Below are 18130 nucleotides of genomic sequence, written 5' to 3'. Positions count from 1 at the left end.
TGGTTTTACAAACCTGCTCTGCTTTGTACCTTGCCTTCTGATTTTCTGGAATGCTGCTTTCTGCCCTACCCATGTCACCTGCCCAGTATAGACTCTTGCTGGGGAAGGCGAAGGCAAGATCAAGTCCACTCCACTGTGCAAAAGCTAAAGTATTCTGAGAGTCTGAGTAAACAATCACAGAAAGTATTTTAAAAATTTAGTTGGTCACCACCTGAAGTGCAGAACTGATGTATTTATAACTAAGGAACTATTGAATACATAATTTATTATTGATTCTCCTTCGAGTAATAGTAACATAATAATGTAGACCAAAACAAAAAGGCATAAATGTTAATATGAAATCGTAATTTATATTAATTAAAAAAAAAAAAATCAGTACAGACTCACGCAAAACTCACGTATTTCTTTGGAGCCCATTTTATCTCTACAAACCCCAAGCTCCCTAAACCAACACACGGGTTCATCTTCTGCTTTGAAACCAGGCTACTGCATCAAGGCTGCTGGTTTCTGATACATCTCCCACAATAAATGAATGAATCCTATGTCTTCTTTTTAAAAGATTTTATTAAAGAATATTCAGTCAGCTGTATGAGACATTTATTGAACCTCATTACTGAGTTAAAGTGCCATCAGTTGAGCCAAACACACTGAGCAGCTTATTCACTTCGGTCTCATTTGCATGAGGTCTTACACAGTTCATGCCATGCAAAGCCCTGCCAAGGCCATTACACATTTTGCAACTACCCTTTTAATGAAACCCAAGGCTTCAAGAAACAGCAAGTTCAACACACATGGAAATAAAAACACAACTTGCACAACCAAGTATACTTACACACTGAACAGCAGCAACATCACTAAAAATATCTGACTTTGTGCTTCACAGCAAAACCACGCACGGCTCAACAGTTCTGTTCACTGAACCATGGGGCTGACAAGCCTTTGAAAGGCACTCAGAGGCCTCAACAATTATAGTGCAAGATATCAGGAAAACTCTTTATTCCATTTTTCATTGTGATGGCTCAAAAAGAGATGACTAAGACTTATTTTCAAATAATTTTTTACAGAAGTGTTTCACCATCAGTACCCTGCATTGTCCAGCCAGACATGTAATGACAAATATGCGTATATATTGCTAAACACAGTTCTGCCTTATTTGTAAAATATGAGTTTCTAAGCAGATTTAACCAGAAATTATATTCACACCCACAAACTTTATTTCAGATTTTTTCTGAATGCCTGTGTCTATTGAAGATTGTCTTTTATTTCAAAACAGAGTTCCAACATAAATCACTCCCTTATTTCATACTTACTGAGCAAAATACCCTGTATTCCCACAGCATTTAAAGTGAGAATTTCACTGTTGCCAAAATGCATTGCATAGCTATCTGCCTTCTTTTTTGCAAACACTCCCTGGCACTTACTTCAGTAAGCCAACCATCACTTCACTGATATCCCACAATTTTCTTGCAACCAAGTCATCCATGGCTTTGGGCAGGAGTTCTTCCTCTTTGCAGTCTCCAAAATACTTTCCTGACACACCTTCAACATCAGGAGAAGAGGCCAAATAAATAGATGTCTGGGCTCCTTCCAGAGGCGTTTTGAAGAAAGCCCATGACACCAAGTTGAACAGAGGTTTGGCCAGCAAAGGAATATTCACATGCCTGCCTAGATTTGTTCTGACAATCCCAGGATGAAGCGAGTTCACGGTGACTCCTGTCCCTTCCAACCGACGGGCCAACTCCCTGGCAAATAATATGTTAGCCAGTTTACTTCGGCTGTAACAAAAGCTTTTATTGTAGCTTATTTCACTGTTCAAGTCTTCAAAGTTGATCTCTCCATATTTGTAAAGCTTTGAGGATACTACAACAATCCTGCTCGGGGCAGAATTTTTGAGGAGGCCCAGAAGAAGGTTGGTGAGCAAGAAGTGGCCCAAGTGGTTTACACCAAACTGCATCTCAAAACCATCCTCCGTCTTCATGTATGGACACTGGAATATGCCTGCATTATTTATCAGAACATCCAGCCTTGACTCTTCCTTTAAATAGGAAAGAAAAAAAATCATTCAGTTTTAGAACTCTCATGTAAACATTATTATGCTTCAATTTCTCACTAAGCATCGTTAAAAAAGAAATAATTTCATTCCTATTTTTCTGAATTGTAGCTTTCTGACATTTTCTTAAAGCACTACTGAAAAAAAACCACCTTTAAGTTGAACTACCACTAAACTGTGCACTTGACCCCAGCAAGACCTGAGAGTATGTCTGTATCAACCTCTAATGCAGGCAAAGAACACAACCATCTGCTTCTCTAAGAGCAGCTTTTTCTACAGCAATTCAGTGATAAATTACCTTTGTGATGTATTTTTTTACTCTTTAAAAAGCAACCTGTCTTTTGCACTGCAAAAGGCCACACGTTAATTTATGGCAAATCTCTGCTACAGCAGAGGGATCTAGTGTGCAAAGACATGCAAACATGGAACACAAGGTGTTAGCACAAAGAAGTAACCTCAGGGCTGAAGAGCCATTACACTGTAGACCCATCATCTCACCTGGATGATATCACGAAAAACTTTGCCAAATAATGTTTTCATGATTTTAAACTTGTCTTACTTTAAAACCAGTACACATCACTCTGCTTCTTGGTGAGAACTATGTAGCAGGACTCATAGAAAAGTAACATTCATGTTTCATACAATTTGAGTCCAATAGGTCTACTCAGGAACTAAGGAACAGAGGCTTGAAATATCTAGGTGCTCAGCACATGAGATTTAATGGATCAGAATTCTGGTTCAGGTCAGTAAAAATCAGTCTCAAGGATGTATGTTACACTCTCCAGGATAAGAAAATATAAGTAATTGACAGAGGTGGCACTGATAATTTAAATATATGAATCATGCACTTCATGCACCAGAATCCACTCAAAAGAGGTCTCCAATTTACCCAAAACTGTAACTTAAAAAAACCCCAAAATCTATGAATTAAAGAAAGCTGCTTAAGTAAGCTTTGAATTCAGCACCCTTACCCACCTCTAAAAAAAGACTGTGAGAGCACAATTTATGCTTGCATGAATCAAAGGCAAAGGTATTCATTTTCTCTAGAAAGAGCACTGGGAGTTTTCTTTGCCGTTAATTCTTTAAACCCCATGCAAGGACTGGAAGACAAGCTGAGACAATCTTGGGCCATTGTGATGATAAAAATAGAGAACCTCATAAATGAATTCTGCACCATTTCCCTTTTATTTCACCGCCATTAGCAGCAAAGATACAAAGAGAGCAAAAGCCAAATCTGCACTTGGCATTCAGTTAAAGGTGCTGGCATCTGATCACTCAAAACTTCAAGTACTTCAATTTCAGACTGATTTTCATGAAACTTGTGATTGCTTAGTGTTTCAAATAATTGTGTCCCTCAGGCGTGATCCAAAGAGCACCAAACTCACTTCTCTTCACCCAAAGGGACACAGTGGTCAGTCACTATCACTAAATCAGGACAGGAGTGAAGAAGTACTGACTGCAGATCTGCTCACTGAAGTGATCCTTCTTTCTCCTTTAGAGAATAACATCTGACTGAAGGATTTAATTTGCAAGACTTACACTCCAGCAAGACCTCCAAATGTGCTATTTTCTGGAAGTCCTAAATGTAATAACTTAGAGTGATGTGATCAATGCCAAGCAGGCAGCTATGACAACCAAGTGCAACAGAGTGCACAAAACATTGCTTTAATGGGCAATGCTATTCCTTGCAGCCTCTAAGCTCACTTTCACTTTCTCCCTTTTCCCACGGAACCCTCCAACATCTCAGTCTTTTTTTTTTTCAGTGAGACTAAGGAATGAGAGACAATCACTTTCAGTTATGCCAAGTAAAGCTCCCATGGCTAAGTAGTGGGAGTGCCTTGTCTCCCCATCCTACCAACATTTACATCTTCTTTATGTCAAACGAAAAACCACAAGAACCCCCAAACAAATCCCAAAACCATAGCTCCAAAAAGGACTCGCAAATAGGGAAGGTAAATAACAAGAACTTGGGTGGAACAGCTCTTGAAAGTTATCTCTTGAACTCGCATCCCTTGTCAGTCAGGTGCATTCAAATTACAATGCAAGCATCAGCAATACTGTGCAGACAGCACGCCCTCTTTTCATTTATCCATTTCTCACTTAAAAGCCACTCTGATATTTTGAACTATAAAATATGTAATTCTTAAAAGTTAAACATTTAAAGTCATGTTAAAGAAAGTTAAAGTATGTCTCTTTTTTTTGCTGTGTGTGTATCACACAAATTTTAACTCCTTTCATGCATGCAGGTTTTTCCACAACATTGAAGGAACATTAGAGCTTACCACCGGATTCATATATATGAAGGATTCATACATACGAATATGTATGTCTACCAAGTGCCTCACTAGAGAACTTAAAACTTGACACTTTTAAAAAAGCAGTTTGAAAATTAATGCAATAAAGTCCCTCTCTGGTTTCTCCCTCTCATCTGAGCATCTTTTAAGCACTTAACAAGCACATCTCTGAGCAGCAGCAGGACTTATTAAGCCTACCTTCCCATGACTTCATGTCTCATGGCTTGAGTAGCTAGATGTGGTGAGATCAAAGTCCCAAAAGATGATTTCTGTGGGAATGAAATAATGCCTCCGACAGTGCTTCCCTCTGCTCTACATATCTAGTGGCACTTCAGTCAGGCAAAGCAACTGGATGTCCCTATTCTCCTTAAGCTCAGGTTTTCAGGGAATCTGCAAATACTTTATATGTTCAAAAATGTCTGTCGACTAGATTCTGCTGGTGGTGAGTGAGAGATTTAAAGTCCTTGGGGGTTGCAACCTAAGGAGGCAGCAGAAGGATGTCTGGAGCACGTGAACAGTGCACCTGTCAACTTTTATTTTTCTGGTGACAAAGCTGAGCTGTAACACTAATTTAAATCGACAAAGGTTAAAGCTAGTTAATTCAGAGAGAAAGGAAGAAAAATCATTTCTCACACAGAGACAAGCATTTCCTTTCCAGAACAGAAAAGGTCTAGAATATTTTGCACCAAAACGAACTATCAAGAAGTTCATGCTTCCAGGCGCTAATTCACGGCCAATTTGCTTACACCCTCCTCCTAAACCCTGCGGTGACCTCGGGGACTTCCCCCGTCCCCCGAGTGCGCTGCCAGCAGGAGAACAGCCTCCTGCAACCCACACGGAAACCCGGGCGCCAACACGGAGCGCAGAGGCCGCCGCCATCACCGCCCAGCCCGTGCGTGCCGGGCGCTGTCCGGGCGCGGGGAGAGCAGCGCGGTGACCCGGCCGTACCTGCAGGACGCGGTGGCAGAAGGCGCGCACGGAGCGCAGCGAGGCCAGGTCCAGCTCGCGGACCACCAGCTCGCCCGCGCCGTCCGCCTGCTCGCCCACCTCAGCCCGGATCTCGCGGGCCGCCCGCTCGGCCCGCGCCCGGTCGCGGCAGCCCATGATGACGCGGGCCCGCATCCGCAGCAGCTCTGCCGCCGCCGCCCGGCCCAGCCCGCTGTTGGCGCCGGTGATGATGACGGTCTTGCCCCGCATGGAGCCCCCGCGCACGGGCCGCGCCGCGCCCCACAGCCAGCGCCAGGCGGCCACCAGCAGCCCCGCGCCCAGGGCCAGCGCCGGCAGCGCCGCGGCCATGCCGGGCCCGGCCGAGCCGCGCGGAGCCTGCTGGGACCTGTGGTTCCGGGTGGCTCGGGAGCCTGCGCGCTGCCTGCCGGGCCGGGCGGTGCGCCCGCCGCACGCTGCTGACGGGGCGGGGCGGGCTGCGGCAGCTGCGGGGTGTGCTGCCGTTCCGCCGGACCGGGACGGGCTCGGGAGAGAAATCTAATGCGGTTCGACAGGGGCAAAGGCAGGGTCCTACACCTGGTGGGGAATAACCCCAAGTACCGGCACAGGTTGGGGGCTGACTGAACCTCATTAGGTGTTGGCACTGAAGCTTTTGGGCGGCCCCTCAGCTCTGCCAACTTTGTTTTGAATCCTTAACCCCAAATCTGTTTTCAGCCATAGACTTCATCTCGTGTTTTCAGACACTGTTACTAATCCCAGACCGTGATGGTCCCAGCCAGGGCAGCATGAACTCATTCAGGGAGTCATGAGTAGCCACTGCGGTTCCCCCACTAAAAATCCTTTTCACCCTAGCCATGCGAGAGTCACTGGTGGAAATGTGCAGAGAGAGAATTAAAAGGTAACTGAATTTTGATCAGGAGCAATGTAAGTTAAGGAAAATAAAAAGGTGTTTAACAACAAACAATTCAATACTGGAGTTCAGTGCAGATTTAGGGATAAAATAGAGTCAAAGAAGACAGAACAACATAGATTAAGAGAAGTTTGTGATCAGGACCTAGGGGCCAGCATGCAGGGGAATAGAGTAGAGGGAGACAACAGTATGTGGGGGGGACAAGAAACAAGCTTGACTTGGCTGATAAGGAGCATGTCTGTTCTGAGTCAAGACTTGTCATGTTTGGGGAAATGACTTAAGAAACCCAAGAGGAAACCCATGAGCCTTTAATCAAGTTTCTTGTGGCTTGTCTGGACATGACAACCATTTGCAATAACAAGCTCCCCTTAACTGTCACATGTTGGTGCTACCTGCAGGCTGTCACATGGCTGCAATCTGTTCTGAGGCTGACCTCAGCTCATGTTACAGCAGCAGAAACATAGCAGATTCTTCTGGAAGTATCCTTACCATGTGTTTTCTGACTGTCTGTCACACTATTAGGCAGTTTAAGGGCTGTACAGGCAGCACAACATCTAAACACTCTGGATTTGTTGTCAGACCTCTTCTGTCTTTCTTTTCACCACAGAAAACGCTCTCTTCATTCTCAGCCCTTCACTCCATTGTGTTTTAGCCAGGCCACACCATTGCATCTGTGTGTAAAACAGATGGATTTTGACACCCTTAACATGGTGTAAGAGCCATGTTGAGGTGTTCTTCCATATGCTCTTCTCATAGTAAATCATGTACTGGGAGGCATTGCAGCCATACCCAGTCAAGCACCATGAGGATGGAAGAGCGGTTGCCAACGAGATGTCAAAATAGGAGAACCAGAAAACCCCCTGTTACAGAGGAACAGATTCATTCTGTAAGATATCCTCTTGGTGGGCACTAAAGAATCTGCTGTTCATCACCTGGCATGGGGACTCTGCCAGTCATCTCTGATGCCCTTCCTTAGAAGGCTTGCAGGTGTGTTGGAGAGGGCACTGCCTCGAGGGTGCTGCCTGTGTTTGTTGATGTCAGTCCAGCCTTGAGTGCAAGGAGCATTTTGCTCGGGAGATCATGGTGATCAGGAGCTGCGCATGTAGGCAGGGATGACGCATTCAGATGTTGGTCCCAGATACTCAGCTTGATAACTGGAAATTATTTCTTCTGACATTGACCTGCTCCAGAGATTTCTCTACCCCTCTGTTGCACTCAAGGTTGTGTTTAGCAATAGTGCAGGCCAGTGCAGGTTACAGGATCTGGCACAGGAGCCTGAGGGATACCTGAGGATCCTCCTCAGGATATAGGAGCCCTCTGAATCCCACATCCTCAGAACAGATCATAGTCCTGAACGCATGTTGGAATACATATGATGATGACCATCTCCAATTTTTGATCTGAAATACTTCATATTTTGGCTCCTCCAGATGACATGCTAACCTGGAAGTTGGAAGGGTGTCTTAAAGATGGGAAGGAACTGGGAACATGGGTTTATGATGTCTTGGTAACTGGTGGGAAATATCTAACACACTCTGAGAATATGTTCTGTAAAAAAACAGATAAACAAAAATCTGAAAACGCCTTCAGAATCTTATTTCTAACATTTTTGTCCACAGGGTTTGGTAGCAGTAGGAGACATTCCCATTTATCCATACCTGGACTCTTATGTGGTGCAGGAACCTGAAGCTAAGGGAACAAGATCTGGGTTTTCCTGACAGAGTTCTGTTTCCACACAGAATTTATCTGTGTTATTATTAATCCTCTCCCAGATTTTGTCTAGGATGACAGTTTCTTTTTCATGAGTCTGTCTTCCAGTGTTGTAAACAGGCTGATAAAGGACAGTTCTCTCTATTTCCCTGCTGAAACATATTTCTGTTGTTTTAACTGTGACTGTCTTAGGGTTATGAGTTGTCAGGGCATAAACTCATGGTAGCCTGATAAGCGTGAGAATCAAGACATTTTTTGTTGTTTTGTCACTGTTGTTGTTTGCTTGTTTGTTTTGTTTTGTGGACTGGAATGCTATTAAGAGACAATTCTCTTCTATGTCTACAAAAATAGAAAACACTTTCCCTCAGCTCCCACCCCACTTCACAGAATTTTCTTGAAAAATATTATTTCGGTCCACTAGCCAAGCTGTGCCTTGGAGCAGAAGAAAATAATTTTAACGGGCAGAGGCTGCTTGGCAAGCCAAATTCTCCCCAAACATCCAGACTAGTCTGGAAGGTACTTGCCTGAACTAGTGAGGCTCTGCTCCCCCACCATGCTGCCAGCTGGATATGCAGAGAAGCAGCCGCTGAGCCTGGAACAGTTGCCTGACAATTAAAAGACAGTGTGTGATCTGAAACATCTAAGGACATTTTGCTCAACTAATTTAGGAAAAGGGATTGTGGGCCTCAACATCAGCTTCTGAACTTTAATGCCAATTTGAATTCTGTGACTAAGAATGTAAATTCTACTATGTAAATTTGTGAACTCTTTTCACACATGCCTTAGTGCTGTCAGGAGGGCACTGCAAGAGGGAGTCCCCTAGTACTGTGTGTGCACAGATCAAAAAAAGACTTGGAAGCTCCTATGTCCTGGCCAATAGGCTTCATTCTTGCTGTAGATGGATGGTTCATTGGAAATAAAGGTAAACATAATAGACCAGATGACTCAACTTCCAATTTATTCACTGATTTGCATGCTTATCCTGTCAGATATGAGACTCACCTCTGGACTCCTATAGGGATTAAATATCCCATTACCTTTTCATTATCAAGATGTAATTGTTCAATGAGAGTCAAATGCCAGCTTTGTTTCCTGCACCCAACCTCTACAGTTCTAACAATGCACAGATAAAAAATGGCCGATGCATATTCTGCTTCAAAAAGGCAGGACTGGTCTTTCTGAAATTGCAGCCATGCTTGTGTGGTAAAGGTACACACACAATTTATATTCCATAGCTAAGGAATATTTTTGAATTCCTTGTGGATTCTGAGCTCTCACATAAAAACATCTGCTAATAACATTTTTCATAATCTCCATTTGGTGAGGTAACTCTATCCCATCCTGGCAGACAATGACCAGGCCTCAGTTATTCATGTCTTCCTCACCTCCTGGCTGGGCTGGGAAATATGATATGTTTTGGGCACAAAGCCTTTAGCACATACAAAGCTCCAAGTACACCAGAAATCTGCAGTGCATCCCATCAACATCACATACTGGTGTAAACACTTGAAGACCTTTCCAACGGTCTCTATTCATGTTTCATGCAGGATCAAGGCTTTTGCCTTTGCTTCCAAAGAACTTTGTGGTTTGGACCCAGAATATTAAAATGATTGCCTATGTTCCTGGGAGGGAAACCATAACTGATGCAGTGGAGCTTTCTACAGTAATAGGGCAGTTCATCTGGACAGAGGAGACCAAACTTTCTCAGAGGCTAACGTGAGATTCTGGGCTGAATTCCCCCAGGGACCACAGATCATCACAAGCTTGATTCACCATTTCTACTTCCACTGCAAAGCACATTCTTTTGGTTTTGTCTCTAGTGGTATGAATATATGACAACAATAAAAAATGAAACAGGACAGTTGTTCCACTAGGGAGAGACAGAGAACAAACACCACCTGACAGATGTTAGTGGTGTCATTTGGATATCACTTAGTTACATGGATAACAATGAGATACAGGAATTTAGCATAAAAGAGAGAGATTAGACCTATGGTGAAATATGAAGTCATGTAGCCACAGGCACTTGTGCCCTGGAAACTCATCTGAAGTTGCCAAACTGAGTTCACGCAGATCACAGAACAGTTGTAAATCCTAAGGAAATCTAGTTACGAAGCAAGTAGTTCCACCAATAGCATTATTTCTGGGTAGATTCTCTGCTATTATGAAGGTGTGCTCTAAAGCTTCAGCCTTTGTCCCAGCCAAGATCCTCACAGCATCTCAGACTTCTACCCAGCTCTGTGAAGTATGTTGGGTCTAAGTGAGACCTCTATCTCTCTCTCAGATTTGACAGAAAATAGTCACTTATGGTTCTAAATATCAGGAACATTCTGATTACACAAGCTCTGCCTAAGAAATTATGCTAAAACCTCTATTCTGTAAAGCCAGCTTTATTAAGATAAGAAAACAATATAGAAGAATACATGTAAACACAAGACCAAATGCGCTAATATTTTACTAGAAGCCAAAGCCTTGTGGTGACAGACCTACTGAACACATATTTAACGAGCAAACCACCAACACATAAACAGTTACATGTAAACCGTGCTTTTGGGAACTTCAGAAATAACTGTCAAGAACCAGCATTGCAGCATAGGTTTTCTTATAAATAACCCGTCAACAGTTTTTTAGATAAAATATAACTGTTCTGTCTCTCAGAATATGTCTCAAGCTATAAAAACAGTACAAATCTTCTCCTAATATCAAAACCACAGTGTTAGATACAGACAGGTAAAAAATCTAAACTGCTTAAGAATTATATTAAAATAACTCTATTAAAAACTTTCCAATATTAAAAATATTTCCTTTAAAGGATGTTCTAGCCAGAAGTTAAATCTTTAAAGACAGTGCTCACAATACACAAATGTAGAGGTTTTCATTTGTAACTATTGGTAGATTAGAGGCTGGCTGAGTTAAGAACCTTATCCTTAATGTTACCCTCTAGTCATGTAGATTTGTGGTACTTCTGAGCAACGCCATAGGGAACGTGTGCAGCTATGGTGCCTAATTTCTGTGCTCCTTCGATGTGGAACATCTGGTCATCAAAGAAAATGTGGGGGCGAATTTTCACCAGGATTGGTCCTTTAGGTGCTCCTGCTAAGAAAAGTGCCTCATCAATCTCCAGACCCCAGCTGCGGAGAGTCTTCAGCACTCTGGCTCCAGAGCTTGCCGCACTTCTGGCTGTGACCAGGTACGTCCTTATAGGACAATTTAATCGTTCGTTTTTTGCATAGAACTTCTTCTGGAGTTTCCCCAGGTCTTCCAGAAAACCCTTCAAAGGACCCTGAGTATGAAATACCAGAAGCATATTTAGTATATGTCCACAGTTCCCCAAATCATTCTTTTGCTTTCTTCCAAACTGCCAGTTACACACAGAATTCCTTTTCCAAATGCTGTGCTCCTCCACAAACTCTCCATGTAACATCTCCAAATGGGTCTGCACCCTCACTAGGAATTCATACACTGGAAAAAAGTTAAAGCCATAACACTACATAGTAGGATCAGGGGGAAAATAATTCTCCCTAAGGCTTACAAGACCTCTTACAATATTAACTTTTAACTATAGTCTTTAATAAAGTGTTCATTAAAAACATTGAACTCTTTTTACTATGAACCATGAGTAATTCTTTTTCCTGCACAAAAAAACCAGTAGAAGACCTAATTACAAAGCCATCAGTGAACTCTTTCCAGACTAATGACTATACTACATTCCAATTAATGGAAGTAAATGACAGTTTAGTTCAAATTGCAATATATTGCACTGTCCAGTACTTTCACAAATAAAGCTTTTATTCTGAATTTATACTATTTTTAACAACAGCAGAATTGGTCTTTCAATTTAAGCTAATGTTAAAATATTTGTGGTTTTAGACAAATGGCATAGTTCTGCTTGGGAATAAGAAGGTATTATGCTGTTTCAATAACCAGAATATCTCAGTGTTTGAAATTAACATTACCTACAGTCTGATAAAAAATAATCAAGTAAATCAGTACTAGCATTTCTTTTTCTAATGATAGCATTAAAAGACAACTGTAAGTCACGGTCTTATATATGCAGTTCTCTTAGAGAAAAGAGAGAGGAGTGCAATGGTGGCCTGGTAAAAGGATGGCAATGGTGGCCTCTTTTATGTGAAACATGTATTTTAAAGATTATCCTCAAAAAAGGAAATAAAGCCATCAGCTTTCACAAAGAACACATCCACACTGGGGAAGCTGGAGAAATACAGTAGCAACGAAAGCCATCAGGTCTTGTGGAAACTGCCTTTAAACAAGAAATTCAAGAAATACAAACCTGTGCAAGAGGTTTATTTTCATTCAGCTGTTCATGTTCAAAAAATCTGTCTAATCCATGTTCTTTGACAATCTGTTCTGATTCATCAGAAAAGATAACAGCATCCCCATCAAATGCCACCCTCAGCTGTGTATCTGAGTAAGCAACATCTTTGTTGGCAGTGAACATTGTAGCTGATGCAATGCCTGAAAATAGATCAGAGACTCTCAGTTAGCATGTCCTGCAAAGTCTTTCATGAAACCACCAGCAGTTTGGTTCCAACAACTTATTGGTGGTGACCTTTATACATGGTGAGCACGAAAAGCTAATGATCACAAAAGCTAATTAGAGATGGCTGTTCCGTAACACAAATGCATGGACGCTGTCCCAAACTTCTTGGACATGCTTCCTTCCACTTTCATATAAGACTATACAAAAATGGTCCCCAAGCTGTGTTGCAAATGAGACAAAAGCAGGAAATCCCAAGGAGACCACTCAATCCAAGTATTTGTTATTTTTTAACTCCTTATAGGACACAGAAGTTGCTTTTGTAAGTTGTATCAAAAAGATGATGCTATTCAAACAGAAGTTGAATAGAGGTGCAAATTTGGTTTCTTGTTGAAGGAGGTAAGACAGAAAGGTGTAGAGTGATTAGGCTGTCATTATTAAGCAGGCTGAAGGGTCAGAGAGAATAGTATCACATGCTTTTATTTGGTTGAGTAAAAATAAGTGATAAGCTTGCACCATACTAAGTGGTGACTTTCTGCATTTGATGAGGCAGCACTACTTTCTGTGAAAGACACACGATATATTAATTTTTGAACAAGCTCAGCAGAGAGAAAACAAAAGAAAGTCAATTCAAACCTGCTTCTATAGCTTCCTGCACTTTTTCAGAATCTGCTGAGAGGTACAGGTTCGTGAGGTACGCAGTCAGGTAACCAATGGGGCTCTCTCCTCCCGTCATACAGAAACGTTCAATTGTTAAGCCTAAAGTAAGAACAGCACAAGGTGTAGCTCTGCCTTGACACTACAAACCTGTAAAAGGAACCTGTGAAAAGGTACACTAGCCTAGCTTACAGTAAACTTAAAGAAAATATGTTAATCTCAATTTCAGTAAGTTACACAACTTAAAATGATTACAATGTTTGATCAGCCCATCCTCATGGAGAACTTAGGGGAAAACATTCCCTCTAAGACAGCAGAGTAACTGCTGTGAAGATGTATGCGTAGGCAGCATAGATACCAAACATCAAAATGTTTAAGGACTTCTCAGAAGTTATGGTTGACACCTGACAAATCTAGAGCACTGGACCAAATTCTGTCTAATACTATTTCTCTTACGCTAACACCCAAAAATAGACATCAAAGAAACTGCTTTTCCCAAAGTCAGAACAGGAAGGATAAAATTATGTAACAGATGGCAATTCTACACATTTGTATTTATTTTATTTACCATAGTGATTGATGCTGTTTATGAGCCTCACTCCCACTTGGGCGTGGTTATTAGTCATCAGGACAATATCAAACCGTTCTTCATCATCAGGGTACAGCTCAAGAAGCCGGGCATTGACATGCTCCAGCGCCTGCAGATCAAAAATGTGGAAGTCAATAGACAAGTGGAAATGTGCCTCCTTTTTTAGTCACTGTAGTTTTAGTGATAGGATTGTCTTGAAGGAGAATGTGAAATACCTGATACCTTAACTTGCTGAACTTGTTTTACTCCTTTGTGCTTTGCTGCCCCCAGCAACTATTTGACTGGGTTCATTTGAAAGGAAGCAAGTAAATTCCTGAGGTACAGAATTCACTTATGCTGATTTATTGACACAGTTCAAGTCATCAGATGTCAAAAGCAATCCTTAAGTAGCGAGTACAAAATCACATCCTGCCAACATGATTAGCTTGACAGCTTCTAATTGCAGTACTGAATGAGACAGATTTTGATTTGAGATCTCTTCAAAGATAATGGGCCAAAATGTTATAACCACAGTCTGGTGTTCTTATTTCCTTGACTTTTCATCTGCTCATCTCTCTCTGTATCCATCTGTTCTCCTATTTAGAACTTCATCCCTTTGGAGTAAGATTATTAGAGGCTAAGGGTGAGTGGGGGAAATGATGCCATTTTTTTGCCCAGTGCCTGTATACTTTGCAGTCTAAGGACACCCTGGCCTGTGATTACAAATCTTAAGAGCTACAAGCATGAGATATGATACTTTTAAGTGAGTATCTTAAACATTTCAATAAGGGAATCCAAAGAAAAATATATTATTTCTTTTTTGCTTTGTCTCCAAGTAGAAAGGGTGACTCAACAAAGCCACAGTTCTCTAGACTAATGATTCCTGTTGCTAATACAAAGAATTCAAATGCAAATAGCATACCGAAAGGAAACAGAGATCAAGGTGCATTTAGCTGGACATAGCTAACAGCTCTGATTTTCAAAGTATGAGCAGTTAAAGAGTCAAATCTTGCTTATACTCAAACTAAATTTGACACTGAACTCTAATAAATCTTAAAAACTGACTGTGCTAGAAGGACTGCTACATATAGGAAAAGATGCAGTAAATTCCCAAATCAATCTGCCCTCACTGGTGTATGAAGTGAATTATTTTATGGGCACACTTCTATGTTAAAAGCACCTTTACAGTGCTTGTGCCATTAGTGCTACTAACAGCTATATTATATTTACAGCAGCATGGGTAGTGACATAAGTAATTTTTCCATTGTGTATGTTCACAAAGTGATTAATGAAGAAAATGTTTTAAATTCCTGAGACCAAAACTGAAGTAATGAACATCTACTTTTAAAATTTGAAATGTTCTGCCAGAACTCTGATGTCAGCAAGTATAATTTCTAAATATGATTTAACTAATCTCCTAAAATCGTTGTGGTAAATCTCACCAAACAATTCTCAACGGACATAAAATTAACTCTGTAAGACAGTGTTTTTTCAAGACAGTCCCACTAAAACCTGTGCTCTTCAAAACCATACATATTTTCAAGTCTTTTCACTTTTCTGTAATTTCACTTGCTTTCCATGCTGCAGGCTGTTTCCCTTGGCCATTTTTATTTTCTTGTACAATGAAAGCAAAATATTCTATTTCAGCTGTTCTTAAACCCTGACTCAGAAGTAGGGAGTCCATTTCTTTTGCTGGTCCTCAAGAACAATTTCCAGGGTGACAATGAATGCAAGGAAAAATTAAAAGCTGACCAGAAGAAATGAAAAATCAACACTGTTTGGTTGTTTGGTTGGTTTGGGGGGTTTTTTTGGGAGGGGGGTCAGGGGGGAAGTGAGTTAGTTTTTTTGTTCTGTTTTGGGTGGTTTTGGGGAGGAAAAGGTTGTGACAAACTTAAACAATTTGGGGCCTATCTTTACTGAAACGGTCGTCAAAGGAAAGGTGCTTTGTGCGCCCCATGTCCAGCAGAAAAGGCAAGTTGCTCCTTACCCACACCTGGGATGTGATGCTGTGAGCCGGGATACAAACCGGGATGCTGAGGGTACCACTCCGGTCCCGGTGACGCGAGCAGTACGTGCTCTGCCGCAGGCGTTCGGCATTAGTGCGGCGGGAGAGGGAGGAGAGGAGAGGGAATGGGAGAGGGAGAGAGAAGCTGTGTCCGCGGGGCCAGGGCGTGCAGAGATGCGGGGGATGCTGCCGGGCTGCCCCGCCGCGATGAGCTCGGCCTCGGGAGAACAACTCCCAAAAACATCTCCCCGAGGCAGGATTATCTCTGCTGAAGGAGGCTTCGGGCTCCTCCTCTTCCCGAAATTTGGCCTCGCATCATCCTCTGCGCCCCGCCGCACCCCACACCCTCCCCCGCCCTGCCGGGCCACCCGCTCCGGGCCGCCTCCCGGCTACCTTGACGAAATAGAACGCCGGTCCGGGCTTGAGGGTGACGTTCTCGTTGTTCTGCTGGTACTCCACGTACTTCTCCACCCCATGCTCTTCGTAGATCCGCCGCTCCTCCACCAGGTCGAAGAGTGCTCGGGAAGACACGGCCACCGTGATGGCGTTCTGGGGCTTGGGCTGCGGAGCGAGCGCAGGGTAGTGCCGGCCCGCGGCCCTCAGCCCCCGGGCCCCCAGCCTCCCCCCGGACCCCCGAGCTCCGGACCCCCGAGCTCCGGGCCCACGACCCGCCCGCACTCACCGGCCGGGCTCTCTTGGTAACCAGGTTGTCGTAGAAAGCCTTGGCCGCCGCCCAGTCCTGCTCGGCCTCCTGCTGCCCGTCCTCCGCCGCCTGGCTGGGCTGCGGCTCCTCCGAGCCGGAGCCGCTCATGGTTCCTGGCGCAGCCGGGGCTGTAGCGGGCGACCGGGAAGCGGCTAGAGCGGCCGCCCTCCTGCCCCGCCCCGGCCAGGCGGGGGAAGGCACCGGCGCTGCCTCTCCCCGGCTCTATGCACGCCCGGGGACGGGGCCCGGGGCGGTCTGGCTTTACCTCGGAGCGGGGCGCCCCGGCCCCGGCCCCGGCCCCGGCCCCGACCGCGACGCGGGCCCTGTGGGGAAGCGGGGCCGCGACCCCCCCAACCCCTCACAGCCCGAGGCTCAGCCCGCCCGCAGTGTCTCCCCTCATCGTGGGGTTCGTGGGGTGCGCGGGAGCCGGAGCTGCGGCCTTTCCCCGCCGCCCTCACGGCACCTGCGGCGCCCCGTTCCAGCACACGCTGACTCCGGCCGCTGCCCTCCACAGTGCTCGGGGAGCGGTGCCCGCAGCTGCTTGGTGTCAGGCTGCAGCCGCCGGCACTCAGTGCGCCTACAGCACTAGAGATTCATTATTTAACTGCAATGGCTTAATTGATTTACTGTTAACTGCAACAAATTCCCAGGAGATTCCTTGTATAATATGTTTTAGCACTCAAAATGGGCTTGATGTGTGTGACCTCGGGTTGTTTGTGTCATGCAGCAATATGGAAAATACCTTCAAGAAACAGCAATATGGGCAGTGGTGTGGAGAGTGTGTGTACACCCACAAAAACTGTTATTCTGGCATAAGGTTGGAGTGGTCCTAAAATCCAGAGTCCCACACAGAGCTATGGGCAGCATCTAATACGCATACAGCTCTCTGAAATGGTCCTGTCTGCTTCTGCAGATCACCATCCAAACCACAGCAAAGGTTTCCACACTGATAAGCTGTAGGAGAAAGTGGAAAGTGAAGAAGGAATCAGATTTTCTCCTAAGCCTATACAGGATATGGCACAGCAGACCCACAGTGGTATCTGTGTCACAGCACATGTGATCACCATGCAAAGGACCTTTAACATTTTGAATGAAGACTCCAAACATTGATTCCAACCTTGATCACTACATAATCTACATCCGATTGTCAGATCTTTCTGCCTCCATCCAGTCTCCAAAGAAGAAATAGGATTGTTTTTTACTTTTGCCCCTTGTTTTTTTTTTAATGTGGCTTCCCAGTGAAAGGAGGCTTATGTGATTATACCATCTGTCCGTCTTTCCCCAGTGATGTTCAACTGCAAACAAATTTGACAGAAGGATAAAGATCTCAAAGAGATTTAAATTGTTAAAATGTTTAGTGAAAATCAACAGCAACATGCAATTTGTTGCCCCGCTGGGGAAAGCACTTTATCTGCCTGTTCCTGTGCTGTGTAGTAGCAAAAAAATACTGCCTGGCTGATCTGCCACCTCCAAATGTGCCACACTGCCTGATGCCCAGCTAACCAGGGAGGGATCTGGAAGCAGGGAAGTGATAGAAATGGGGAGGTCAGAGGAAATGGGGAGGTCAGAGGAAATGGGAAATGAGAGTTAACCATACTGGGGGAGGGGAGCTGGAAATAGGAGGTAAAAGGAGACCTACTGAGAACAGTGCATTGAGAAAACAAATGCAAAAAGACAAGTTAGGATCATTGTAGTGGCTGTTGTCATGGGAAGTTGCAAAAGGCGTAACATAAATCTGAACACACCTGATTTTAGTAGTTCTGCTACGATAGATGTGCTTTTTTCCCTTG

The 18130-nt window shown here is 43.7% G+C and overlaps 2 protein-coding genes across 2 annotated transcripts; both read right to left on the bottom strand.

The window, feature by feature from the left end:
* Positions 1-546: 546 nt before the first annotated feature.
* Positions 547-5655, bottom strand: RDH14 (retinol dehydrogenase 14). The gene is made up of 2 exons (XM_042032916.1): positions 5293-5655; positions 547-2035 (listed from the first exon to the last, which is right to left on the bottom strand). The coding sequence occupies exons 1-2, from the start codon at positions 5638-5640 to the stop codon at positions 1418-1420; spliced, it is 966 nt and encodes a 321-aa protein (XP_041888850.1). The 5' UTR covers positions 5641-5655; the 3' UTR covers positions 547-1417.
* A 4628-nt stretch (positions 5656-10283) lies between these two features.
* On the bottom strand, positions 10284-16541 carry LOC121666903 (cytosolic 5'-nucleotidase 1B-like). Its single transcript, XM_042032915.1, has 6 exons — positions 16320-16541; positions 16031-16198; positions 13633-13762; positions 13044-13166; positions 12201-12385; positions 10284-11192 (listed from the first exon to the last, which is right to left on the bottom strand). Exons 1-6 carry the CDS (start codon positions 16446-16448, stop codon positions 10854-10856), a joined length of 1074 nt encoding a protein of 357 aa, XP_041888849.1. The 5' UTR covers positions 16449-16541; the 3' UTR covers positions 10284-10853.
* Between the last annotated feature and the right edge of the window lie 1589 nt (positions 16542-18130).

The sequence above is a fragment of the Corvus kubaryi genome, unplaced genomic scaffold (genome assembly GCF_017639235.1).
Source record: "Corvus kubaryi isolate FWS band 111438036 unplaced genomic scaffold, C.kubaryi_AGA036_p1.0 37354, whole genome shotgun sequence".
Classification (NCBI taxonomy): Eukaryota; Metazoa; Chordata; class Aves; order Passeriformes; family Corvidae; genus Corvus; species Corvus kubaryi.
Note: the sequence above shows the minus strand (reverse complement) of the source record. Positions and strands in the feature narration are given on the sequence as shown.